The sequence below is a fragment of the Desmodus rotundus genome, chromosome 5, assembly GCF_022682495.2.
Source record: "Desmodus rotundus isolate HL8 chromosome 5, HLdesRot8A.1, whole genome shotgun sequence".
Lineage (NCBI taxonomy): Eukaryota > Metazoa > Chordata > Mammalia > Chiroptera > Phyllostomidae > Desmodus > Desmodus rotundus.
The window spans coordinates 153,715,373-153,738,085 of NC_071391.1; the positions used below are offsets into that span (position 1 = coordinate 153,715,373).

The 22,713-nt window shown below is 56.8% G+C and overlaps 2 protein-coding genes across 2 annotated transcripts in view; one reads left to right on the top strand and one right to left on the bottom strand.

The window, feature by feature from the left end:
• Positions 1 to 3,005: 3,005 nt before the first annotated feature.
• Positions 3,006 to 11,924, bottom strand: LOC128781086 (uncharacterized). Its single transcript, XM_071221614.1, has 4 exons — positions 11,872 to 11,924; positions 11,387 to 11,513; positions 5,909 to 8,416; positions 3,006 to 4,831 (listed from the first exon to the last, which is right to left on the bottom strand). Exons 1-3 carry the CDS (start codon positions 11,922 to 11,924, stop codon positions 7,310 to 7,312), a joined length of 1,287 nt encoding a protein of 428 aa, XP_071077715.1. The 3' UTR covers positions 3,006 to 4,831; positions 5,909 to 7,309.
• The window catches only part of LOC139440936 (DNA (cytosine-5)-methyltransferase 3A-like), an 83,258-nt gene continuing 68,483 nt past the window's right edge, over positions 7,939 to 22,713 (top strand). The window contains exons 1-2 of the mRNA XM_071221577.1: positions 7,939 to 8,074; positions 22,329 to 22,530. The gene's annotated coding sequence lies outside the window, so the exon portion shown is untranslated. The remainder of the gene's footprint in view (positions 8,075 to 22,328; positions 22,531 to 22,713) is intronic.

A 22,713-nucleotide genomic window follows, 5' to 3' on the forward strand; every position in this document is an offset into this window, starting at 1 on the left:
CTCCTTGAGGCGGGCTGGTCCTGGTGACTTGCTGTTCACAAAGAGAATAGGGAAAAATCTTTGAAGATTTGGTTATAAAAGTCTGCGTCTTCCACCTTTCTCTAACACTCCTCCTCACTAGATCTGGCTTGTTCTCTCTGATGAACCAGCTGCCGGCTCGTGAATGGCCGCACGGAGAAGCCCATGTGTCTCAGAACTGAGGGCAGCCCCCGGCCAACAGCCAACATGGAATGGAAGCCCTGTGTCCAACAATCCCTGAGCAACTGGGTCCTGTCACCAACCATCACGTGAGTAACCTTGGAAATGATCCTCCCCCATCAAACCTTGCGATGACCTGCATTGCAGCCTGTGAGAGACCCTGAGGCGGAGAGCCTCCTCAGCCTCCCACAGATGGCTGGCACAGATTCCTGAACCCCTTCTCTCTGCTTTGCCATCATCTCTTCCCAGCTCCAAACTGTGGCCTGGCCCAGCATATCTGGGCTCCTCACTCTTAGGGAGAGAGCCCGCCCATTCATGGTTGCAGCAATTAGCCAGCGCTGGGTCTGTGGCGATATGCTTCCAGTCGTTTCCCCATCCCACCAGCTCATCTGCGTGCAGTTCCACTTCTCCTCCGGCCCCCGAATGCATATTTTATCTGGATGTTACTATAACAACCCAACTCGGTGAATATGTTTCTCCTCGTCATCTCTGTTTCCAGTCAGTAATAGATGTGCCCTTCAGAAGGCGGCTCCTCATTCCCCAGACCCTCTGCCAGAGCGAAGCAGAGATCTGCTCCCCGCCCAGAGGCCTCCCCCTGACTCAGCCTCACCTTCCTTAAACATGACTCTCAAGACGTCAGATTATCCACAGCTGTCATGCCTCCGCATTTGCCATTGAACCTGCCCGATGGTTCCCACCACTAGCCCCATGTGACCATAGCCGACAGACCAGGGTTTGAAGGCCAGTCCTACCACATGCTGCCTGTGTGTCCTGGTGTGAGCGGGTTCACCCCTGACCTCAGTTTCCTAATCTGAGGCAAAACACTGAAGACACCTCAGGTGTGCTTCAGCGGGGGGAGATTCCTTCCGTGGTTCCGGCTTTGATCACAAGCCCACTCCGAACCAGGTTCTACAGCCAGTGGGATGACGCAGGTCCAACCCGTAACTGGGTGCAGGCGGTGGCATTGGGACTGACAGATCCAGCCAGCACCCCACGGAATGGGGAGAGGGTTGCTCCCCAAAGCAATGGGTGCTGGGCAGATGCATCGCCCTTGCCGCGGTGGCCGCACCCGTGTGTGCCTCCTCTCCTGTGCAGGCACGTGCAAGGTGCTCTGGCTGTCTGACAGAGGTGGTGGTCGCACACTGCAAATGTGCTCAGTGCTGCTGGACTGCGCGTTGGGTGACGGTTAATTTAATGTTATATGAATTTCACCTCAATAAAAACGATTTTTAAAATGCTCCCAGGAAAATAAAGAACCCACGTCATCTACAACTAAAAATGCACTTACTCTTCTCCCAAAGGAAGACAATCCAAGTCATGACCAGTTCTAAAATCGAGATCTCTGAGTAATATGCATTCCTCTCAATGTGGTCTGGGTGTGGCTTCTTGTTATCTGTGATGGTGGCAGTATAAATTTGACCACCCCAAATGCCAAATCTTATGGTGGTGGGCAGGAAATAGATTATCCACAGTGAAGACTGACTTTGGGAGAGGAGAGAAGGGAAGGAGCGTGCAGAGGTTGCCGGTCCATGGCCTCCACCGCAGGCTGCTGGCACGGTGGCCGGGGCTCACTCCTCCACAGCGGAGCCGGGTCCTGGTCCAGTTTCCTGGGAGGTCCTCCCAACTCATTGTCCTCCAGGGCTGGGCTGAGGGCCTGCAGGGAAGTCCCATCTGGGAGGGCCATCTTCCCGTCAGTATGGCCACGGCTTCCGGGGGATTCCTTCGGAGGGTGAGTGATCCCGGGGTCTGGGGATGGCAATTCCCAGCTGCCTCAGCCAGCTGCCAGTCAGTCATCTCGCTCCCTGGGGACACCACGGACTAGTCGCTAGCCCCACAAAGACCCGAAGCTGCTGGGTGGGCTACGTGTGCCCACCACAGAAGTTGTGAGCATTAAAATATTGTAGATATGAAGGTGCTCTGTAACCCATAAGTGTAATTATCCTCATTCACAAAGAGAACCATAAAGACAGATTCATTCTGTCCGGTTTTCAGTGGCCAAAACACTGTTCTTGTATTCAATTCTTTTTTTTACCTTTTTTTTGGGGGGGGGGGGAATCTTTCTTTCTTATTTATTTATTTATTTATTTATAGAGAAAGGGAAAGGAAGGGAGAAAGAGAGGGGGAGAAACACTGATGTGCCTGCAACCCAGGCACCGCCCTGACTGGGAATCCAGCCGGAGACCTTCTGCTTTGCAGGACGATATTCAACTAACTGAACCACACCGGTCAGGGCCTTTTTTACCCTCATATTGGATTTCCCACAGCAACTGCCATAAACTTCCCCGCATCTCTAGATGCTGGTTCAGCCTATTCCCACAGGAGTACCTCAGCCTCTGTCTCACTCCAGCATGAACCTCACCCTGTATACTGACAGGTGTGAAAATGAATATAGATGTAAAATGTATGGGTGTGTGTATGTGTGTGTGTGTGTATTCATACATTTATTTTTTCTGCCCACTGAGAATACCTACCAGGAATGAAACCTCAGTAGCAATGAGTATACCTTGTGCTTAAATCTTGGTTTCTAAATACCATTCTTTACTAAAAGGAGCTGCACTTTTTTGGGAAAATCACAGGTTTCAGAGTTAGGTCAAGGAAGGAACAAGATGGGTACCGAATATGTCACGCTCAAAAGGAAGGAAATGCTCAAAGAATGAGGGGATTCAGAAGGGACTCCTACTGGCAAAATATGGGAACATTTGAGCACCAAAATAAATAACAATACCAGCAGATTATAACCCACTGAATCAAGTAGGAACCTATGAGTCCACATCATTAGAAACAAATATGATGAATCAATTGTAAGTTTAATGAGGAGTGGGATATTTACATAGTCTCAAGGTAGTTCTCCACAAAACACTCCCTAATGGGGAAAAGAGGGGCTCTGCAATGGAAGAGCCTGGCACACACCCCTTCAATTGAGTGACCAGAGTTAACATCATTGGAACTGGCCAAACTGAAACTGGGCGCTACCTAACAGGAAGCAGCGAGAATAGCACAGCATCACTTCTGTGACATTCCAGCCAAAGATGCATCACCAAAGAGAATCTCGAGAAGACATCAGACAAATCCCATCCTTGTCCATTTGGGCGCTATAACAAAGTACCAGACTGGGTGCTTTATAAGCAACACACATTTCTCTCAGTTGGGGGCTGGAAAGTTCAAGATCAAAATGTTTGGCGCAGGCGTCCTGGTTCGGAGATGGCCGTCTTTTCTCTGTGCCCTCACATGGTGGAAGAGACAAACTAGCTCTTTGGGGCCTTTCTTATATGGGCACTAACCCTAATCATGAAGGCTCTGCATTGCAAAAGTGCGTACACAGGGAAAGAAGGTGTATGTGGATGCTGGGTGGCCCTCGGGGGAAATGTAACCTGTTTGCCCAGCACCCTTTGCTTTGAGGAGCAACCCTCTCCCTACTCCGTGGGGTGCTGGCTGGATCTGTCGGTCCCAATGCCACCGCCTGCACCCAGTTACGGGTTGGACCTGCACCATCCCACTGGCTGTAGAACCTGGTTCGAAGTGGGCTTGTGATCAAAGCCGGAACCATGGAAGTAATCCCTCAGGACCTTCCTGCTGGGGATGGTCGCCTTGAGTGAGGATGACATCGAAAAACAAAATAGAACCCTTACGTGTCTCCACACTTGAGGCTCAGGGCTGGGGAGGGAGAGTGTTGTTGAAAGACTCAGAGCCTCATGCCCTGGAAGCACTGGGGGTCTTCCTGAGGAAAGCGATATTCCCCCACTGGGATTCTAAACTGGGAGAAGGGGAACCTGAGGCTGCAGGCTTCTGTCTTGGAGTTTATTTGAATTAGGGGGGAAAACAGGTGAGAGTGCCAGAGAGGAAGCTCTGGAGCTGGCACCTGAGTCCCTGGGCCTATCTATTCCTGAACCCCAATCCCTGGGCTTCCCAATGGCCTAAACTCTAAACGGTTGAATCTCTCTGTTTAAGTTAATTTAGGCTGGGATGCTGTCACTTGCAACTGAAAATCTTGACTACCTCGCCACTCTACTGGAAAGGTAGGTGAAAGGATCACCATATGGCATGGATGAAGAACCCACACGGACAGTGGTCCTGGGCGTAGGTCTCCTAGTGGGTGTGACATGCAGTGGATGTTAACATGACCTGGATGGTGAGTCGCTGTGGGGTTGAGGTCACTAAGCAGGGTGGTCGGTGAGCCCGGGCTGGGAGTCAGGGAGCAGGCGTGGCAAAACGCAAGCGGTCTGGTTTCAGACGCAGACTGATGGAGAGGACAAAAGGTCTAGCAAGGTGCTGGAGCCAAGGGCGGGGGTCCACTTTTTCCCTCATCTCAGTCAGAAGCGTGGGGACTGAGCCTTCTGCTAGAGTACCTCGGTGCGAGAGGTTAGAGGAACAGGTGTTGGCGGAGGAGTTGAAAGGGCCCCTGGGGCAGTCTCTGGTGCTGGTGGCTAAGCACGTCTGGTCCTCCCCACTTTGAGGGCCAGGTAGCATTTACTTCCTGGATCCTGGTAGTTGAATGGAGCTGTGTGACTGGTTCCAGCCAATGAGTGACAAGTGGCTACTGTCAGTGGGCTACCCTCCAGTGCTCTCCTGGGGTGGCGGCTCTTCTGTCAGCCAGAGTCCCGGAGCATTCACTGAGCTTGGCCCCTCTGCAGACCTGCCGCAGACATGTAACAGGAGCAAGAAAAGAAACTAGGTCTTTAATAATGTTTTTAACTAATTTACAGTTGGACTATGCTGTACTTTTATTGTGGCAAACGGTGTAGGACAGAAGATGAACCCAGTAACCATGTTCAAGCGCGCGGTTCAGAAGTAGTGAGCACATTCACATGCTGTCCAGCTTCCCAAATGAAAACTGTGTCCGTGGAACATGGCTCCCTGCTCTGCACCCCCTTAGCCCCTGGTAGCCACTATTCTACTCCGTCTCTATGAATTTGACTTATCTAGGCATCTCATATGGTATTTGTCCTTTTGTGTCTGACTTGTTTCACTTAGCATGTCTTCGAGGTTCATCCATGTTATAGCACCTGTCAGAACTCCCTTCCTGTTTAAGGCTCAATAATAGCCCATTGTTATGTATATGGCGCTTCACTTCTCCAGCTCTGGACTGATGAACATCTGGTGGTGTTTACCTTTTGGCCGTTGTGAATAACGTTGTTAGTAACACCGGTGTATAAATGTCTGTTTGGGTCTCTGATTTCAGTTGTCTTGGGTGTGTACCTGGAAGTGGAGTTGCTGGGTCATATGGTAACTTTATGTTTACTTTTCCTGGGGAACTGCCATATGTTTTCTGTAGGACCTTTGTAGTTTTAAGTCACCAAGACTTGGGGTTGTTTGTTACCACAGGATAACCTAGCCTGTCCCTGCTGATACCGCCCCTCACCCCAGATGATCTAGGGTCAACCAGAATTCTGGTCAGGCCCCAGGGGGCAGACACAGGTGAGGGGGGTGTAGGAGCCTGAAGGCTAAATCCGTGTAGCGGGATGCGTGGTGAGGAAGGCCCAACAGGGTTAGTCCTCTTCTCAGGACCACTGGAGGGTCCTCCTCATGCCGAAGACATCAGGGCCAGGCTCTGGAACCAACCCTGTAGCCCCCTGGTTGCTTCCTACTGGGTAAAACCCCCTCACTGGTAACCTCAGGCCGCTCCACCCCAGCAACACAGACATCCAAGGTCACACACGTCATGGGCCCCCAGTGATTTCATCACAGGTGGTTCTACTGAATAGAAACTTACCTTGCCCATCTTGAATCCTGGCTCCACCACTTCCAAACTGTGTGGTTTTGACTAAGCCTCAGTTTCTTCTGTAGAGTGAGGGTGATATCAGCTAGCCCACAAGGTTGGTAAGGACTAAGGGAAAATGCCAACTCTGGTGCCTGGCCGACAGGAAACACTCGGTAAACAGTAGCTGCTATTGGAGCAGTATTATATAAGCGTTTGAGGAAGGGAGACGAATGGCAGCCATCTTTCTAAACATGGGCGTCCCCTTAGCCAAGCTTTAGAGTGTCTTGGATACCCATCTTGATGTCAAAAGCAAAATGGCAAGTGGCCTGCAGTGCACACATTCATTGAACCAAGGTTTATTGAGAACCTACTGTGTGCTGAGTGCTATGAAGATGACAGATGAGGTCCTTGTCCTCACGGAAGGAACATGATGAGTCTCTGGAACTGGCTACGTGGAGACCAAGGCCTATCATCAGTGGCACAGGGTCACCACTTGAGTAAGGGTGACACTGAAAGAGGCCAGGACAGTTGTGTGGAGAGTGGCCTCTGATCTTCAGTTTCAGGAAGTGGGGCAGAATAAAGGACCTGGAAGGATTTGAGGGCTTCCAAGGGAAAAATCTCTTGGATGAAAGGTCAGCTCTGTGTCCCAAAGAGCTCAGTAACTGCTCCTGTGACCCTGGAAGGGGTGGAGCTGACAGGGAAAGGGAAAAGTAGCGTTGTTTTCAACAGGGACCGCCTGGGGGCCCTCTTCAGTTGCCCTTGCCCACAAGTGGGGTGGTGGGTGCCTGGGGAAGGGGGCACACCATGTCCTGGGTTAAGGAGCTCAGGGCACTTCCATGTAGCTGAAGCCACATGGGTGGAATGGGGGTGCACAAGGAAGATGGCTGGTGGAGATGAAAGAGAAGCAGGGAGCCATGCAGGGGCTCAAGGGGCCCAGCACCAAGCCCTAGAAGCAGCAGTTGGGAGAGACACGAGCAGAGGGTGGCTGTGCTGTTAGAAGTAGACAGAGATGCCCCAAATCAGAGACCTGAAGGCCAGAGAACTCTATGGGAAATAAAAACAACCTCCCTCCACGGCAAAGAAGTAAGCGTGAGGTTAAGTGTAGGTGTGTAGAGAATCTTAGAGCTGGAAGGGCCCTTCAATGTCACCTAATTCAATCTCCAACTCCATGAAATCTTTCAGTCTTCCACTGCCCAACTGAGGGCACCACTTGGACACCGCAAGGTACTGGGAACTCAGTCCCTTCAAGGGGGCTCCTCCTGTAGAGGCCCTCGGGCCTCCAGGACGGCCAGGACGGGCCTGGGGTCCCGACCTTGGCCCTGTTGGGCGGGCGGCCTCCACTTGGCCGCCCCACCTGGCTGGGGTGGAGGGCGGGGTGGGGGTTGGGGTGCGGAAGGGCCGGCGCTGCTGTCCCTAGCCCCAGTGCTGAGGCAAGCAGAGTACAGTGGGCTCTGGTGGAGGTCGGGAGAACTGCAGTGCGAAGGCCGCCAGGGTCTCCGAGGTCTGCAGGAGGCACTTGACACCGGCCAGGGAAGAGGAGGGGCCGCTGTCCCTGCGGCCAGTGCTGGATGCGGGGACCCAGCGCGGAGGCAGTGCCAGCAGGTAGCAGAGCGCCCCGTGGGGAACGGGCTGCAGCAAGGCCCCCGGCAGCGTGGCCAGGAGCGCGGCCGAGGCGGGGTGCTGCCAGGCCCAGCGCAGGATCGGGGGCTGCGGGGTCCAGCCCTCCTCTCGCAGCGTGCGGGGATCCCCAGCGGGGCCGCAGAGGCTGGAAGTGGGGCAGTGGGCGCTAGGACCAGCCGCGCGCCCAGGCCGCTCCCGCCACGACTGGGGCCCCCCAGTCCGCGCTGCCTCAGGCCGGCTCCGTAGCGCCAGGGCCGCGGCCAGCGCGGCCGCGGCGGACGAGCTGCAGGCGAAGGCCTGCGCCCGCGGGCAGCTGAAGGGAGGGAACGAGGAAGGAAGGCGGAGTGAAGGGGTGGGCAGCGGGGGGGGGGGGCCCAGAAGAGGAGGCGGAGAGAGGGAGCGAGACAGCAAGTGAGGGAGGAGGGAGCTAGGCAGGCGGGCTGGAAAGGAGAGAGGGCGCGCGGGCGGCGGCGGCGTCGAGACCAGAGGACCATCCGGGACGCGGCGCCGCGGCACCAGGGCGCGCAGACGGGCCGGCCCGACCCCACCGGCCAAACGGTAATGAGCGCCGCTCCTGGCGGCCTGGGCGGCCGGCCCGGAGGTGGGCGAGGAGGAGGTAGGGCCGGGCGGGGGGCACGGCGGCGGGCAGCGCCCGGCTCGGGGCAGGCTCCCGGACCCCTGCAACTCGGCGTCGGGAGCTTGCGGGGCCAGGGCTGCGGGCGGGGACGGCGGGCTGGGCTGGCCGGAGCGGCGCAGGGCATTTGTGGGTTTGTTTATGTCCCCGCGGGCTCGGCAGGCGCCCCCTCCCGTCCCGCCCGCTCCAGGCTCGGAGCCCCCTACCCGCCCCCGCCCCGCTCCGGGCTCAAGTTCAAGTCTATACAATGCGGCGCCCCTCCACTGCTGGCCTCAGCCGCGGTGCCCGGCTCAGCGCTGCCGCAGGGGCTCGGGATTCGCCACCCCCGCCTTCCGGCCCTGCCTCCACCCGGAGCCCCGCCTGGGGCCTGCGGGCGAAGAGCTAGAGGGCGCAGACCCCGACCCCGAATAATCGGCTCCCGCCGCGGCCCGCAGGGAGCGGAGGAAGGGGCGCGGGCCCAGCTCAGGCTCCGCGGCGGCGGCAGAAAATGGCAGCCTGGCACGACCCGGCCCCCCGCCCCTCCCCCCGGCTCCCGGCCCTCCATGGCCAGGCGGACACGGGAGGCCCCGGGGGGCGGTCCGAGGGGTGATCGGGGGGCCGGGCCGGGGAACACTGCGCAGCGATCCTCCTTCGGCCACCTGTGGCTGGGGGTGCGGGGTGCCAGTGGATCTGGGAGGGGCTACGAGGGTGGGGAGAGTGCCACTTGGGGGGCACACTTCCCCGCGGACGGCCGGACAGTGTACGGGGGTGGGGTGGACTTCGTGCCTGGCTCCTCCCTGCCCGCGCCGTGGGCCTTGGGAGCCGGGCGGCGGCGGCGGTGGCGGCGGTGGCGGAGCCGCAGTGTAGGGGCGAGGCGGGGGCGGGCGAGTATCCCGTCCCCGGCCGCGGGGCCGGAAAACGCAGGGGTGGGAGTAGCGGGGCAGACCGGGAGCCGCGCGGGTGGGGGCGTCGGGGGTCGCCTAGGCAGCAGAAACACCCCCTCCGCAACACTCAACACGCACGCGGACACACACACGCACCCCCGCTGGGCCGGTGCAGACGTGTCCTTGAAAGCTTCGCATCTGCAGAGTGAAGGACGAGGCCTCGCGGAGGCTGCAGATTAGGGTCACCGGGCCCAAGTCCCCGCGCCTCCGGAGTCCCGGAGCTTCGGAGCCGCAGGCGGCCCTGGTCCGTGTCCCGCCCTCACCCCAGCTCCCCTCCCCCAGGCCGCCCTGCCCTCCCTCCCCCTCCGCGCGGACGGAGCTGGCGTGGGTCCAGGGCCCGCCCCCGGCCTCCCCCAGCCCCCCGTCGCTGGGGCCCGCCGCCCTCCGGCTGCCAAACTTCGTTTAGCTTTCCTGGAGCCTCCCTTCTTGGGGAAACCCACTCCCTTCCCACCCTACCTCTGTTTTCCCCCTTTTCTCGTCATCCCCTCGGTCCTTCCGCCTCCTCTCTCCACTGCAAAGCCAGCTGAGTAGCTGTTGGCGCCGCGGGTGGGGAGTGGGGGCTCGCCAGGTCGCAGGGGCTCCCGTCCCAGCTCGCGAGGGGCGCCCCCTGCGGCTGCACCTTGACCCAAGATGGCGCCCTGCACCCAGCGGGGCGGCCGGGGCCTGCGTCAGGCCGCGGGGAAGGCCCCGCGCCCCCGCGCCCCGCAGCGCGCCCCCTCCCGAAGCAGCAGTGACAGGAGCCTGCGCGGGAAGCGCCCTCCGCCCTGTGACCCGGCGTGCCCCTCTCTGCGGTGCCCAGAGACGGCCATCAGCATCCCCGGGGGACTGGTCGATCTTCGCGTTTCACCCTGGGCCGCCAGCGCCTGAGCGGGCCTCCTGGGCTGCGGCTGCGAAGGGATCCTGGGATCAGGTGCTGGGCCGCTGGGCCTCCTCCCTCCCAGGCAGATGTGACAGCTGCAGCCAGGGAAGCTTTTCTCCTTAAGCGGTGCTGGAGTGTGAGGGCTGGTCTGTGGGGTTTGGGGAGCCCAGCTGTCAGGCGGACCCTCTTTGGGCTGTCCCCTCTGTTGGCAGAGGCCATCTCCTGGTGGTTTGCGGGAGCTGCCTGGGCTTGGAAGCTTTGGTTGTCAGAGTTCCCGCTAGGTTTCTGGGGCAAGGTGGTCCGTCCCCCTCTGCCTCCGAGTCACACCGAGCCCCCGTTGGGCTGTTTGACTGGCAGCTCTGAAAGTGCGAGTCTGCGCGCGAGTGTGCGCATGTGCTGCACCCAGTCAGGGTCTCCAGGCGAACTTGCACAGCGGGCCTGGCGCCTGCCTGCCTCCCTTCCTGGCCCGGCTTGTGCGGGCCCTGGCTCCCTCCCTGGCCTCTTGTCCAGCTCCTGGGTCATTGTCTTCAGCCACTCGTGAAAGGCAGAGTTGCAGGCTTCGGCTCACTGAGGCTCTTCTCGCTCTCCCTCCCAGGCATGGGGGCCTGCGATAGACGGCCAGCCTTAGAAGAGGTGAATTCCGTCTAGACTCAAGGACTGAGTCCACAGTGCCAGGACTGCTCCCCAAGCGCCGGAGCATCTGTCAGGGTGTCTGTGGACAGGATTCCTCTGTGGAGTGGGGGCTGGACTGGAGCTCGAGGGTCCGTTCCAACTTTTAAATTCTGTGGCTCTGATTCCCGTGGTGGCATTTCAGACCCAGGAGTCGGGGCAGAGCGGTCTCTTTTTTCACCACACAGCAGTAATCGGGAAAGGCTCGCAAGGAGTGGAGGTCTGGGAGAGAGCAGCCCTCCTCCCTGAGGGGGTGGACCTTTGAAGGCAGAGGTGGCGTGAGGCGTGGGGACCCTGCAGGAGACGGTCTTGTCGTGTGTGACTCCACAGAGGGTGTGAAAGTACAGCTTCCGGTGTGTACAGCCTTCACACATGTGTGTTCTTCTGTAGGTTCACCTCTAATTCTGTGTGTGCATAATAGCTGAGGTTTCTTCCCAGATCCAGGTAAGCACTTGAGTGCCTTACGGATATTTTACTATCGCCGTCCCCCATCAGTGCAGTTGGTCTTCTGTAAAAGCCTACAAGGAAGACAGGACAAGCTTGAAAATACTTGCCCAGGGCGACCTGGCGGGGAAGAAGGGGGCCAGGCCTGCCCTCTGGGGAACTTCGACTGTCCCTCGCCCAGCTCTCCTGGGCTGCTGCTGCTATGCGTGGTTTCCTCTCCTTCCAGTTTGTGGTTTCCGTGGGACAGGGACCTTGCCCAGGCTGCCTCTGGGTCCCCCTATTGGACGTTTCAGGGTGCCTCCATGGTCGTCTGCTGAGTGGCGGGGAAGCTCACTGCTCACCTGTGTTTTCAGTCCTGTCCTCTCCCCAGTGGCAGAGGGTTTGGTGGCCGTGCTCTCCTCCCCTTGCTGCTTCTCTACCTTCCCCAAATAGCCACCACCTCCTTTTCGGCCAGGTACTAGGCTCAAGCTTCCCCGAAAGACCCCAGTAAGAGCCCAGGCTCCCCAAAGGCTCTTTTTTGGGGGGAACCGGATTGGAAAGGGGACTCTGAGAACCAGTTTTGCTGGTTCTCTAATGAGGGTAAAAAACCAAAACAAAACAGACCCAAACTCTCTGAATCCTTGAGCCTGAAATGTTATCATTAGAATCCAAGCCTTAGAATTTAGGACTGAAGGAGAACTTTGAGCCCTGAAAATAGTTGGAGTGGGGTGGAGGGCTGTTTGCACGTGGGGCCAGGCCTGGTTTCCTGCAGGGTTGGGAGTACTGGTCTGAGCCCGAGGCCACAAAGCCAATTGTGTGCCTGTCACATGCTCCTCTGCCTCCGCACTTCCTGATGCCTTCCGCTTGTGTCGGCTTGGGGGTCCTCGACTTGGTGGCCATGTCCCCTTTCCCCCACCCCATGCCCCACTAATAGTAAGTGTGTCTCTGGCCTCTAGCTTGGGAACAGGCAACAGCTAGGGCCAAGGCATGGCCTGTGGGCATCTATTTACTTCCATTTTGGTATCTAACAGACAGTGGGGCCTGTCGGGAGCCCACGTGCCCTTCTAGGCTGTGAGCCTGTGGCCTTTGCTGCTCCAGAGCGGGGCTTTCATAGTAAACGAAAGGGGCCAGATGCTTCTCCGCTCAGTCGTTTCTCTCTTTGACTGCGTCTTTGCTAGAAAAACTATAAAACCTGAGATCCGTGTGGAGTCAGGGGTGCGTGTCTGTCCAAGCTGCCTTCGTGTGGACAGCACAGGGTGTGGCGCACCTGGGCCTCTGCACGTATGTCTGTGCACACACCTTTCTGTGTGTGCGTGGTGGGCAGCTGCATGGGGATAGACAGAAGCCTGTTTCAGGGCAACCGAAGTGGGAGCCATGGAGTCAGAAGGAGCTGCGTTCAGACACTAACTTCCAGCTGCGGGACCCAGGGCCACTGACTTCATCCCTCAGTTTCCTCACCTGTAACAGGGCAGTCGGACCGGGCTGTACTCAGAGGTTGTTGTGAGGACCAAACAAGGTCATGTGCCAAGTGTAAGTGCTCAGTGCTAGCTCGGCCGTGATTGTTTTTTGTCATTTGGGCGGCTTACGTGGCTTGGCACTGCAGGAAGTGCCTCGAGAAGTCTGGTCCACCTTCCTACCTCTTTTGCAAAACCTCGGACTGATGACGAAAGTGCTGCTTCTGATTGAAAAACCTCCGGAGGGGGGAAGCTCCTCAGCGCCACTTAACAGTCTGTCCGGGAGCTGAACTAGTCGCGTTGTCAACAGGTTGTCTTTGTAGTCACCTTAAGTCCCTCAAGCTGCTGTGTCGGCTCCTCAGCCGGCTCCTGTCCAGAGTGCAGTGCGTTGGCTTCCAGAGACTGACCGAGCATTTCCTGTGGGCAAGGCCGTGTGCTAGACTTTGAGGGGAGACAGAGTGCGTTGAGGGTGTGCCCAGCCAGTGACCACAGACCAAGGTCGCAGGACAGGGAGACAGAAAGTGCTTGAAGGCCAGGTTACAACCAGCTGAGAGGCTCAGGGAGGGTGTCCTGGAGGAGATGGCATGTGAGACAGACAGGCTTCAAAGCACAGAGGCAGGGCTTCCAGGCGGAGAGGAGGAGGCCCTGCCACTTGGGATGGGGCTCGGAGCCACTGTGTGGCAGACCCGGGCCTCTGGTATGCTGGGGGCCAGGCTGGGACCCGTACTGATTTGGGGAGAGCCGGCTACTGTGCTCTGTGACTCCTATGTGGCCCGGGGAGAGTCACTCTGAACTGCTCTGCTTGTGGTGGTTTTGGGGGGTAGGGCCGGGACAAAAGAGAAGGACGAAAGGAAGAGGGAACGGGGCCAACTGAGCTCATGGGGTGTAGGATCTTGATGATTCCTTTATATTCTGTAGACTAGAGATTAGGAGCTCGGGCTTGGATGGAAACAGAGCAGGGTTTGAATTACACCAACCCCAGGGGGGTGTGGCAGTTAAGGGGAACACCAGCCAGGGTAAGGTCCGTGTGCCAGTGATGGCATTCATAGTGTGAACGGGGAGGGTCCTTACCTGGTCTCCCAGAGGTCTCTGTGTCCCCCTTCCTATCCCCTTCCCCAAGCCCAGGGGCCCCTGCAGGGGGCTGTGACTAGGGGTGCAGAACCTGACTCTTCCCTGTTTTTCCCCTCCTTCCTCCATATGCAGCAGAACCGAGCCCCCAGTTTAGCAGGGATGTGTCCCCGCCTGGCAGCCGTGCTCCCGAGCGTGGCTGCAGGTGCCTGGCCGCCCGGAACGAGGACAGCCAGTGGTCAGGGCCTGCCAGCCCACATCTCCCTTGCTGATCACATCGCAGGGCTGTCTGGAGGACAGCGACAGGGGAGGAGGTGTGGGGGCCTGGGGCTCTCCTAGGCTCACCCCAGTGGGGAGTGGAATTTTTCCGACTGTAACTGAGCATTGCCCACTCCCATCCTGCTGTAGTCCCCTCTGACCCCTAAGGCTTCCTGACCTTATTTACATCTATAACCAGGTTCCTATTTTCTCTTCCTGCGGTCCTGGCCCTGCTCATTGTCATCCCTATTGATCTTGCCTTTCTGTTTGTGTTTCAAATGTCAAGGTCATTTTCAATTCTGAGCCAGTTGTTTGCTGCCCTGTCTGGGTGCTCAGAGGGGACAGAGGACCATCTCAAACAGCTGGTAACTGGAGGGCTGGAACTGGGGTATCCTGACCCCTAGTCTGGTGCTCTTCCCGTGTGTCACTGCACAGGTGGAGCTGGGGGGCGGTGCAGGTGTTCTAGACCTAATAGACCAGCCAGAGCCCAGGGTTCCAGTGATCCTTACGTGAAAGGGTTAAAAGAAGTTTACCGGCAACATTATGGGATGGCGGGGTCAGATCTGAGGGTTGGATGTGGGCTGAGTCACAGTGAGTCGGAATGCCCAGGCTGGGAAGCTGGGGGACCTGGGAACAAACTTCCCCTCAGAGTCCCCAGACGACCCAGGCCAGGATGTTCCAGCCTGTGCAAGGGGATGGGACCCTCCGGTGCTTCTGTGAGCAGAACCTGTTGGGAAGGGACCTCTTGAAGGAATGATCCTGTATGATTAGTATTATAGATTCTGAAAGGATAAATACATTTATGGATAGAGGGAGATCTGTTTGGATCCCCCAAAGCCTTTGAAATGGGGTAGTAAGCACGTCTACCCTGACATGTGGAAGTCCACGATATGGGATTGGGTTACCCCAACCCCCCCAAAAAAAACTGTTCAGAGTGTAATCTCATTTTTGTAAACATTTCTTTAAAATATATACAAATATATACATTTATAGGCTGTACCTGCAGAGAAAAAGCCATCTGGAAGGGGACACAGCAAACCCACCCACAAAGACCGCCTTTTTTACTTTATGTGATTTATGTACTTTGTAACCTTTGAACAAATGTAAATGCGCATGTATTACTTTGTTAATAACAACAAAAATAAAACCACACTTTTTAAAGCTTCTGAGTAAGAACTTGAAAACATATCGAGCCACCGCAATTAGGGCTGGAAGGTCGGACTTGTGATGGATGAAAAACGGGCTTGCAGACGGACAGCAAAGGGCAGGGCTGCTCAGGGGCTTGTCTTCTTGGGAAGGCTGCGGGGAGGAACACTGGCCACGCTGAGGCCTCCGGCGAGGGCCTGGGCTTGGAGGGGCTGGGTGAGAGTGGCTGCACCCAGCTGCACACCGGGGGCAATGGACCGAGTTAGCTCTATAGGATGGTGGCTTGAAACTCTCAGTTCCCACCCAGAATGGGAAACAAATCACCGAGGATCTTCCCCGAAGGCTCCAATCTATGGTTCCCTGGGAACTGGAGGTATGACCAGGGCCTGGCCAGGTGTGAAGCATAGGGTGCTGCACGGAGGACCAGGTGGGGGCTTCAGGAGGCCCTGCCAGGGAGTGGAAGGGGTGCCTGGGGACCTCGGTCTGGCATGAGGGCTCAAGCTGTACCCAACTCTCTGCTCTGAAGGCCATGAGCAGGAAGAAGTGACCCACCCAGGTGATAGGGTGGAGAGGTGAGGAGGGGCAGAGAGTCATTTATTAGCCTGTTGCTTGGCAACAGTGTCCACTTCCCCCTTCCACCGTCTCCTGCCCCAGCCCCAGCCCCAGCCCCAGCCCCGACCCATGGGTACTCTCTTGGAGCTGGCTTTCCCCTCTGCTCCAACAGGAGGCTGCTCCTGTTGAATAGGACGTGAGCGAGGGTATGTATACCTCCTTGGCCCTGTCCTGTCCTGCCCTGAGAGAAAGCAGGAAGATAAGTGAAAGAATAGTAACACGGAAGCAAGCCCCGAGCTGGCCCCTCTGTGGGCCTCCTCTCCGCTCTAGGGCGTGCACTTTCAGGGCAAAGGAGACCCTGGGGGCAGGCAGGCCTTGATTAATGTCAGCACCAGGACCTCGAAGTTACTTTGAGAACTAAATGTCTTTCAGCTGCAGGTTTTCCATCAGGGATAAGAAGAATATCCACATCTTACCTGAATCGAATGAAGTATGTTATGAAAACAGCCAGCGCTGCCCTGACTGGTGGGGCTCAGTGGGTTGAACGTCATCCCACAAACCAAAAGGTCGCAGGTTTGATACCCAGTCAGGGCATATGACGGGGTTTCAGGCCAGGTCCCTGGTTGGGAGCGTGCAAGAGGCAACCGGTCGATGTACCTCTCCCTTTCTTTCTGCCTCTCTTTCCCTCCCTCAAAAAATAAATACATAAAATCTTTATTAAAAAAAGAAAACCGCCAGCATTTTGCCTGGCACATAGTAGGTGCTCAGGAAATAGGAGTTCCTTTTCTTTAAGGGGGGTCATGACAGGGCTGTTGAGGGTGATGTTAGGGACTGCGTGTGACGACCCCTGTAAAGGCCCCAGTGCACTCTAAGACCCTATAAATGTTGCCTGTCATTTTTCTCACTCCTTAGGGGTCTTGGGGCCCCTCTTTGGGCCCCTGTGAAGCCAGGATTTGGCTGGTTGATCCCTGAGGCCCCCAACTCCTGCCATGTGATCTCTGGGTCTGTAACCTTGACGCACTTCATCGGTCTCTTTAGAGCCCGAGCTCACTGGGGACTGAGCAGGTCTTGCAAGCCCTGAGCCCTCTCCCTCCCTGCCCTCTGGCCTCTTTGGGCCCAGAGCCAGCAGTGGCCTGTTCTCTGGGTTCTGGGCCTGCTGGCAGGGCTGAGCCTGCTGGCAGGGCTGGCTCTGCCCCCTGGCCTAGAGGCATGGGAGGGTCCAGAGCACAGCCAGGCCTGGCAGCTGGTACCCAGCACTGGTTCCTCCTAATAGTTTTATTACCAGCAACAATGTGGCGCTTGTTGCCACCCTCTCACAGGCCGGGGGTTCCCAGCCCCGCTGGCGGTGGCGGAGGGCCTGCCCAAGACTGGAAACCCAGCTGGAAAGCCCGGTGGGGCCGGGCCATCGCCTGTGCCTTTTCTTCTGTCAACACCCTCCCTGCAGCCGGGACTCTGAGAACTGGGGTTCGGCATAGGGACAGGCCAGGGCCCCAAGTTGCTGGGGCTGGCAGCTCTCAAGTTTTCTCTTCGGAGGCCCCTTACTTCAGATCTGCAAATAAAGTTCATCTATTTATTTATTAAAGACCTACTATGTGCCAGGCACTGGCTACAGAGATGAAGGGGACTAGTTGGTCCTCCAGGAGCCCACAGCAGAGACAAGAGTCTGGGGAGGGTGACCATTACATCCTAGGAGTGGGGAGCAGCTCCGGTAGCATGTGCCTGGGGCTCGCAGGGGCTCAGAGAAGGGCCATCTCAATGTGGGGGGGCACGGAGGGAATATCAGGAGAGGCTTTTGAAAGGAGGTGATGCTTGAGCTGAGTCTCGAAGAGTGGGGAGCAGTTGGCCAGGTGGTCAAGGGCATTTTCCAACCTGATCTGGCTGGAGTGGTGGGGTGTGAGGAATGGTGGGATGTGAGGCTGGAGGACTGGGCCAGAGCGGGGCCATGGAAGGCTAGGTAGGGTCTTATCCACTGGTAGGTGACGGTCTTGGAGTAACATGCCCGTATTTGTGTCTGAGAAGGGTCATCCTGGGGCATCAAGGACAAGAAATTGGACAGGTGAGGGTTGGGGTAGGGAGCCAAGGCAGAAGGCTGGTTCAGAAATCCAGGGAGCGGCAGGTGGGCAAGGAGCAGGGTTCTTTGTGAGGCATTTATGAAGCAAAGCTGCTAGGAATGAGTGGAGGGGTGAGGGAAGCCAGGGGGGCCTCTTTGGTTTTTGGCTCAGCCAGCTGTGTGGGTGGAGATGTCATCCATTGTGAGGGTACAGGTCGGGGGGAGTCTCCAGAAACCTAAGGGTGCTTCATGTGGGAGGCAGGAGTGCAGAGGGATTTGAGGGCCCTTAGGATTTGCCCAGGTAGAGCCAGGGATGGGCCAGGCTGGACAGAAGGAGAGAGCCTGTGTCACCAAGCCTGGAAGCGGGGGCCCCGGGAAGGACAGGTTCCAGCGTGATGGATTAGAAAGGTGGGCACATTTTGTTCCATAACTGGTAGCAAGCCCTGGAGAATTTTGAGGAGGGAAGTGACTTACGCCGGCTTCCGTACCACCTGCATCAGGGATGCTGACGTTTGGGTCCCTGAGCCGGGACTCAGGAGCTCCCCCAGATGACAAGTCGCAAGGCCTAGACTCCTAGCCACAGGAGTGGGGGTATGTCCCATCACCCTCTGAGCATGGTGGGGGGGTTGCCAAACTGACACTTACGCTCCACGGACAGACAGGTCTGCTGAGGTAGGGGGCGATAAGCCAAGGGCTGCAGTTTGGGTCAGCAAACAAAAGAAACAAAACTTCTCTAAAGGAGAAATGAGGCTTTTGAATGTCACAGAAAGGGCAGTTTTTGAAGAATTTTTAGAAAACTACCATGAGCCAGGTCAGCATTACTGAGGCAAGAGGCCGTGCTGCACCTTGGCCCGGCCCCCTCCTACCTGCATCCTTGGGCAGATCTTGGAGCTAACCTCTCTTGGCCTCGGTTTTGCCATCTGCAAAGTGGAGATAACCTCACAGGCTTGTGTTGTGTTTGTTAGCTTGCTTCAGGCACTGCTTCCTGCACTAAACCTTGGCACTTTATGTCACGCATGTAAAGAATCCTTATGCAGTGGGCCTCACAGGCATTTGAGGATTACAGCTCAGCCATGCATGGTCCCTGCGGGGCACCAAGGAGGCGCATATGCACACGCCCCTTACTGCCCTTGCTCACTCGCTGAGCTTCTTCTTGCTGTTTGTGCCTGGCCCACTGTACCCTCAGTCAGTGAGATTCTCGTTCCCGGAAAGGTCCGTTTGTCATGTTCCATGGATTCTCTTGCTCATGAAACTTGGATAATCCCAGAGTGTTTGAAGAGCATCTGCTGAGCTAAATGGGAATTGGAGAGGCTCTTTTTTTTTTTTAAATAAAGGGAAGGGGCAGTCTGTGCAGAACTGTGCCATCCACGGCTGTGTGGAGAGCCAAAGGGAGAGGGAGGAAGGGGCTCTGAACCCTGCAGGGCCTGGGTGGACCACGGTGGGGACCTTGCCTGGTAGCTGGCCCAGTGTGCTGGGGAAAGAGGGTGCAGGGCCCTAGAGTGGTCTGGGGAATGAGCTTGGGATGACCTTGGTCTGGCAGGTGCAGCCAGCTTCCTCTGTGATTGGGGCACACGTGGCTGCATGTTGGACCCTGTGACATGCAGGCACGCCCCGCCCCTCGGGGAGATCTTTGAAGTATCTCTGCCTTCCGGAGGAGGCTGGTGGAGGCTGACGGGCGGAGGGGGAAGATGGCTTCTCAGCGGGGGCTCCTGTGGTGGTGATGTTGGCAAGAAGGCCTGGGCCACAGTCAGGCTGTCTCTGGCTGGGTGTGGGCTGGGGTGGGGACCACTGGCCATTTGAGTGTGGAATCCAACATCTTTCTGGTTTGCACAGACCTGTGCACCTGCCCCTGTTGTAGGGCCAGCCCCCTGGGGCTCTTCTTCCTCCCCTGGCCCCCTCCACAGATGGTTAGGTGTTGGTTGGAGCCCAGGGTGAGAAGAAAGTGAACCAGAGCCCAATGGGTAATTCTGATAGCAACAGGTTCTTCTTGCATTCGTGGGGAGGGGCTGTGCTCCATCAGCAGCACAGGTCCTGGAGACCCTTTGGGGGACCTCTTAGTTCTGGCCTGGGAGCAGGCCAGCTGGGTGTCATTTGGTCAGGGAAGAGGGTGAAAAAGTGCAGTTGGGGGCAGCATGTGTGTGGTTGGTGTGGGGAGAGAGTGGTTATAGGCAAGCCAGGGACTCAGCTTCCAAGGGCCTGGAGGGATGGGAGGCCAGCCCCCCGCCCCCTGCTTCCTGTGGTTCACTGGCACCCTGACCTAGGACCCTCGTGATCCCCCTTGTTCTGGGGCACCTGGGGACTGGTGGGACCTGCACACCCCACAGCAGGTGTACGTCCTGGCCTAGGAAAGGTGAAGCGAGAGCCTAGGAGCTCCCGCCGAGGGCCTTTCCATCGGCCCAGTGCTGTGGGGAACTCTGCCAAGCGGCCCCTAGAATGGGGGTTGTGGGCAGTCACTCTAGGCACCGCAGCACTGTGCTGGGGATGTTGCAGCTGCCTGGGAGTGATTTCACACAGTCCTCTCTGCCTCAAGGGTCACCGGGAAAGGGATGGGGCAGGAGGGGCAGAAGCACTGAGCTTTGGGGGGCCAGCAAGGTGCAAGATATGAGCTCTGCCTCATCTGTGAGGGGAAACGGGCACATCTATGTACAAATGGAAAGCCAAATGGCCACCCAACAGAAATTGGTTAAAGACCCTGGGAGTGTGGTTGAGGTGAAGTGATGGAAGGGGTGGGGTGTTGCTAAGGGAGGCGAGGAAAGCCCACGGCGGGAGAGGATGGTGTGAGTTAGACACAAGTGTGGAAATAGGGGACATGAGCTGGGGTTCAGGGACTGGCCCCGGAATGACGGGATCTGCTGGGAGAGGCGGGCGGCAAGGCCTGAGCCATTCGCTGAGGCCACCAGTGTAGGACCAGACTGGAGTTTAGGTTTTACCATGTTTGAAAATCATTGGCATCATAGGCTTTTTTTCTTTTTTAAAAAACAACAACTCATTGAAATATAATTCACATACCATGCAATTCACCCATTTAAAACGTGCAATTTGATGGGTTTTAGTCCCCTCGTGGAGTTGTGTAACTATTGCCGCAATCAGCCTTAGCACATTTGCATCCGGCATCACAGGTTCTGACTGAGGAAGCTGCGTGCAGGAAATCTCTGCTGAGAGGCTTGGGTGCAGGCAGATGCCCCAGAGGCAGGGAGACCCCTTACGGAGTCACTGCCAAGGCCTAGACCTGAGGTGCACAGGGCCTGGAGGGAGTGGGGGGAATAGAGGCCAGAGGATCAGGTGTCCAGGGGAGTGTGGGGACTGGGAGGAAGGTGGGACCCTAGCTCTCTCTGGGGTTCGGGGCTTTGGCAGATGAGGGGAGGGTGGTGCCAGAGGACACCTGAGGCATCTGGGTCTGGAAGAGCGGGAGTTTAGGGGACAGCAAGTCATCCAGATGGTGACATCCAGAAAACAAAGACAGAGGTGTTGCAGAAGGAGGTCTGCTTTAATTTAAGCCCAGCTATCTTGGCAGAGGAGGATGTAGAGTGCAGCTGAAGGCAGAGCATGACCCGTGCGTGAGGGGTATCCATGGGACAATCGTAGGGGCAAGACCGCGGCCCAAGAGGCAGAGCACAGGAGCCCGAGGGGTGGGCGAGAACCGAGAGCGTGGAGCCGAGTGCGGTCGTGGACGTGGACAGGAGAGAGAGCCAGAGACTCCACTTGCTTGTGAACTTCCAGAAGCAGGGCCTCTTTTTACCCTAGTGCTCAAGAAATGAGTGAGTGCTCAGAGCAGGCAGCGATTGGCTGGCGAGGATGCTGAATTGAGCTCAAGGACCGAGAGGATGGATGAAGGCCCTTCGGAGCTGTGGGTGACTGTCGGTCAGGGCCCATTCAGGAGGCAGAAACCACACAGTGATTTAAACAGGAAAAGTTTAATAGGAAGGCTTATTGATTAGAACAGGCAATTGGTGTAAGGAAGAGACTGGCTAATAGAAGGTAAAAGAACTGCAAAGAATATAGAAATGACAAGTATGAGACTGCCCCCACGGTTGCCATGGAGTGCCCAGGGAAGAGGCCCCTGGGGCTGAGGTCCTGACCATAGTGGAGAGGGCATGGCCATGGCTCCCTGGATGACAGGGAGGTCACTGTGGTGCCATGCTGGCAGAACTTGCTAGAAACCTGTCCTCTGGAGCCCACTAGAAATCCATGCTTGTGGGTCCCAAGAAAAGTTGTTCACGAGGAAGCGTCTTGCAGGAGCACACTGATGCTAAAGTACCCTAGTGGAGTGTGGGCGAAGCTGCTGGCTGCTGCTGACGTCATACACTGCCAGAGCCTGGCGCTGGAGGGGCACCCTCACTGCAGGGGCCCGGCGCTGGGGAGTCTCGTGCTGCAGGGTTCTGGTGAAGCAGGGACCGGCTGGGAGTGGGCACTGGGGAAGCCACAGCAGCAGCAGCAGCTGGCCCCTGGAGAGGCTGTACACAGTGATGGACCCCTCCGAGAGAGCACACTGGATCTAGGGCGCAGACATCCTTCAGTGCCTCTCTAGTGCCCCTTACGGCCAGTGTCCCACGCAAGCTGGCGAAGGAGAAATCCGGAAAGGTTCTCTCTCAATGTTCCCAGAGTAGGCAATGAGGGGTGAATAAACTTACGGGCCCAGCCTCCTGCTCTGGCTACCCAGCTTCCCCTGTGGCCTTTCACACACATTGGAGCTCCCCTGTAACCACAAAATAGCTCTATGTCTACCTATCAAAACACCCTTCTTACTGAAGGACACTTTACCTTACTCTCCCCCAGGTGAGGAATCTCATTACTCACTACGTCAGTCACTACCTACCCGACCGACTTCTCATATTCAGTCACAGTCCCACCAAATAGTCCATTACCTAAAGACTCAGTGATAGAGTTAACTTCTGATAACTGGCATATAAAATAATGGGAAGAAGGAGGAAAAAGAGAACAGGTACCAGGCACAAGTAAACATTCACATCTCTATCAGGTAAGTAGAAAATAACACCCCACTGCTACACTTCTCATTTTAGTTTTGCTCAAGGCTGAACTTGGTGTCCGGCTTCCTTCTCCGTCACCTGTCCTGTATTTTCTCTGTGCTCTGTGCTGACCTACTGGGACCTCGGTAGGTCAGGCAGAGTGACCCAAACCTTGGTTCTCGAAGGATCTGAAC